This window comes from Etheostoma spectabile, chromosome 24 (assembly GCF_008692095.1).
Source record: "Etheostoma spectabile isolate EspeVRDwgs_2016 chromosome 24, UIUC_Espe_1.0, whole genome shotgun sequence".
NCBI lineage: Eukaryota > Metazoa > Chordata > Actinopteri > Perciformes > Percidae > Etheostoma > Etheostoma spectabile.
Window position 1 is genome coordinate 15,852,571 of NC_045756.1, and position 3,100 is coordinate 15,855,670.

Sequence of the window (3,100 nt, forward strand, 5' to 3'; positions counted from 1 at the left end):
TGTCTGCAAGCTTTTCCTGACAATACGGGTAATTTGTCGACTGTGCAACGGTAAATTGAGCGGTTATGACGCAATCGTTAGCTTACGGCGCCATAACGTGAGCTACGAGGTAATGGAGCCTTTTACACATTGTTGTGTTTCTTTACAAAAAAACAACGGACAAATAGAGTCTTTAAACGCTTCAGATGTAAAGTTATTAACTGTCAAAGTGAAGTAAAAATGAATGGAAGTCAATGGAATGCTAACGCTGGGTGGGTGCCATTGCCGTCATAGGAGCAACGCTTAGAGAGGAGAGGCTTGTCCCCTTGGTCTCACATAGGAAATTACTTTACAGCACAGCAGAGTCGCTAACGTTAGATGCTGGCTATATTGACAGTCATAAAAGCCTGTGCTCACATGTAGCTCTGTACCCAACTGACAGACGCACCTTTTCAGCTTAGAATTACAGCAACAATCGCTAAACGCACTGATAACTCACGGCCCTCTCTTCCCAATTTACAGCCCCCCCCCCCCCCCCCCCCCCCCCCCCCCCCCCCCGGCCTAAAATAACTCATCATTGTCAGCTACGGCCTCTGAAAAGGCTACACATTGTAAACAGCCGTGGCCCGCTTGCCTGCTCCTCCAGTAACGGTAGTTAGCAGGGTTAGCATGGCGGCGTTAGCCAGGACCAGTCTGGATCACTTTACTGGCTGTGTCTCAATTGTTTTTGTGAGTAAGTAAACAACTCAGGTACTATAGCTATATAATTAAATGTGAGGACACAAATGTTGAAATGACAAAAAATGCCCGTCCCTTGTAGCCGTGATAAATTAACCTGAAGCTAATGCTTACCTGTTCAGGAGGAAATTAACCAACTCAGTGTACTTTTGGGCTCTAAACTGTCTCAATCTTTCAAATACATCTCCAATATTTACCCGGGATTGTTACATCTCTGGTCACGCAACTGTCAGAACCATGCCGTTTTTTTAGGTCGGGTAGAATGTATTTCTGTTGATCCTGTTTGTTTGCTGCCAAAACACAAATAGAAATTACAAAAGGAGAAAACACTGGCATTAGCATTGTTGTCAGAAACAATAGTTTTTTCAACTTAGCATGTTTCCTTAATATCTGATAATGCATTGGGATAATTTTTGGATTTATTAAAGATAATAAATTACATATTGGACCTTTAATGCGATTTGATTATGGAATCAAGGGGGTTGGGAGACGAAGGAGTTGGTGGTGAAATGATTTCTGTCTGCAGGTAGTGCCGAGGACAGTAGGACTATGGACCGGGCGGAAGGATTTGGCGTTGAGAGGGATCACTCCGAGCTGCCCGAGACCACACTGTCTATCACTATTACCGCCAGTCAGGTAACACACCAGTCTACATGTCTGTCTTTCATTACTGAACATTATGGGTGTCGTGATTTCAAATCAAAAATTGATCAAAATGAGATTTTCAATTATCGCAACCTCCGCCTTAGTCAAGATGCCAGCCAAACTTAGCCCCACACACAACATTTGTTAGGACCAATCAAATTGTCAGGGCGGACTTCATACGATGACGGACAGATGATCAAGAGTAACGTAATGATGAACGCGAGCAGAATCGCGGGACCGCACCTACCCATATCCCCCTGCACTGCACATATATGATGGTTCTCCCGAGTTCCTTTAGCTGTAATAACGGAAATAGTTAATGGTCAGGTTACCCCTGCCTACTTCGCATGTCTGTAAAAACAGACAAAACGTAGCATTTCCGGCTGGTAGCATGCAGCTAAAGACACAAGGTAACGGTAGCTTAGTGGTAGCCTGCAGCTGCACTTTTCCAGACACCATGGCCACGGAGAAACCACAAAACTGGAAAATCCTCCTGTTTCCCTGACCTCCCTGTGTGGCAACATTTTGCCTTCCCTGTGTTAAGTTTTGGAAACAAGTTACCCTTTAAGTACAAATTGAATGTACTTCTACTCTTCTCCCTTCTATCCAGGTCAGCCTGGGTCAGGACGTCAACCTACAGATGGAGTTCCACAACCAGAGTGATGTCCCTACAACCATCCAAGCCAACCTGGCCGGGTCTGTCATCTTCTACACCGGAGTCAGAGCCAGTCACTTGAAATATCACAGCTTCACCATCACCGTGCCAGCCAATGAGAGTGAGCAACGTCAGCGACGAGAGAGTATTTGTGGTTATTAGAGATAAACACTGTTACCAACTGTGATGTGTGTGTGTGTGTGTGTGTGTGTGTGTGTGTGTGTGTGTGTGTGTGTGCGTTGCAGTGAAGAGTGAGACGGTGAAGATCACAGCTGACGAGTACATGCCGTATTTGGGCACCCTGCTCTGCCTGCACTTTATTGTGACTGGACAGACTGAGGACGAGTTAGTGACTGCCATCAAGGTGCTCGAGTTCCAGATCCCGACGCTCACCGTGACGGTAAGACTCGTGTCAGGCTTGAAAATCGGCCACTTTCCCTCTTTGAGATTTAGCTTGGTGTAAGGTATTTTATTGTGTTACCTCTGTTAGTTGTTAAGAGGAAGTTAAGCCATAGAGCTTTTATTGTGACGGGAAAACCAGAAGTGGTAAAATGCTGTAATGAGTGGCAGAGATAGGGGTTGTTGCTCTTCTTTTTCTACTACATCTTCTTCTGTGTTTCCAGCTGAGCGGCTTGCCCAAGGTGCAGCAGGAGATGTTTGCTGACGTTACCTTCACCAACCCCTTCAACTTCGCCCTGAAGGCTTGTAGGCTGTCCATGGAAGGAGCTGGATTAATGAGCGAGAAAACACGTTTCTTCGGGTACACACCCACACACACTTACATAACATTGTCATTTTCCTTATCCGGGACATTTTGCCTTAAGTTTTGTACAGTGGGAGGAAGTGGAGACACTAGAGATGACCCGGATATTCGGCCGAAACGAGTATCCGGTACGGATAAAGCACTTTTGCCGAATACAAGTATTACACGAGTAATACGAGTCAATATCTGTGCTCAGATTGAATACAAATCCTATTGGGTAGCGGACCGTGTCTGCGTTCTGTGATAGGCTAGTCGTCACAGCGCCCTCCCCTACACACATACACGCTCTGCTCACTCACACACAGATCACTGAGAAGTGA

General features: G+C 45.7%; 1 protein-coding gene across 1 annotated transcript in view; it reads left to right on the plus strand.

Moving 5' to 3' along the window:
- Positions 1–3,100, plus strand: part of LOC116673680 (coagulation factor XIII A chain) — a gene marked incomplete at its 3' end in the record, with an annotated part of 25,524 nt that overhangs the window by 17,026 nt on the left and 5,398 nt on the right. The window contains 4 exon segments of the mRNA XM_032505895.1: positions 1,244–1,353; positions 1,973–2,138; positions 2,263–2,417; positions 2,641–2,777. Coding sequence (XP_032361786.1) covers positions 1,244–1,353; positions 1,973–2,138; positions 2,263–2,417; positions 2,641–2,777 — 568 coding nt within the window.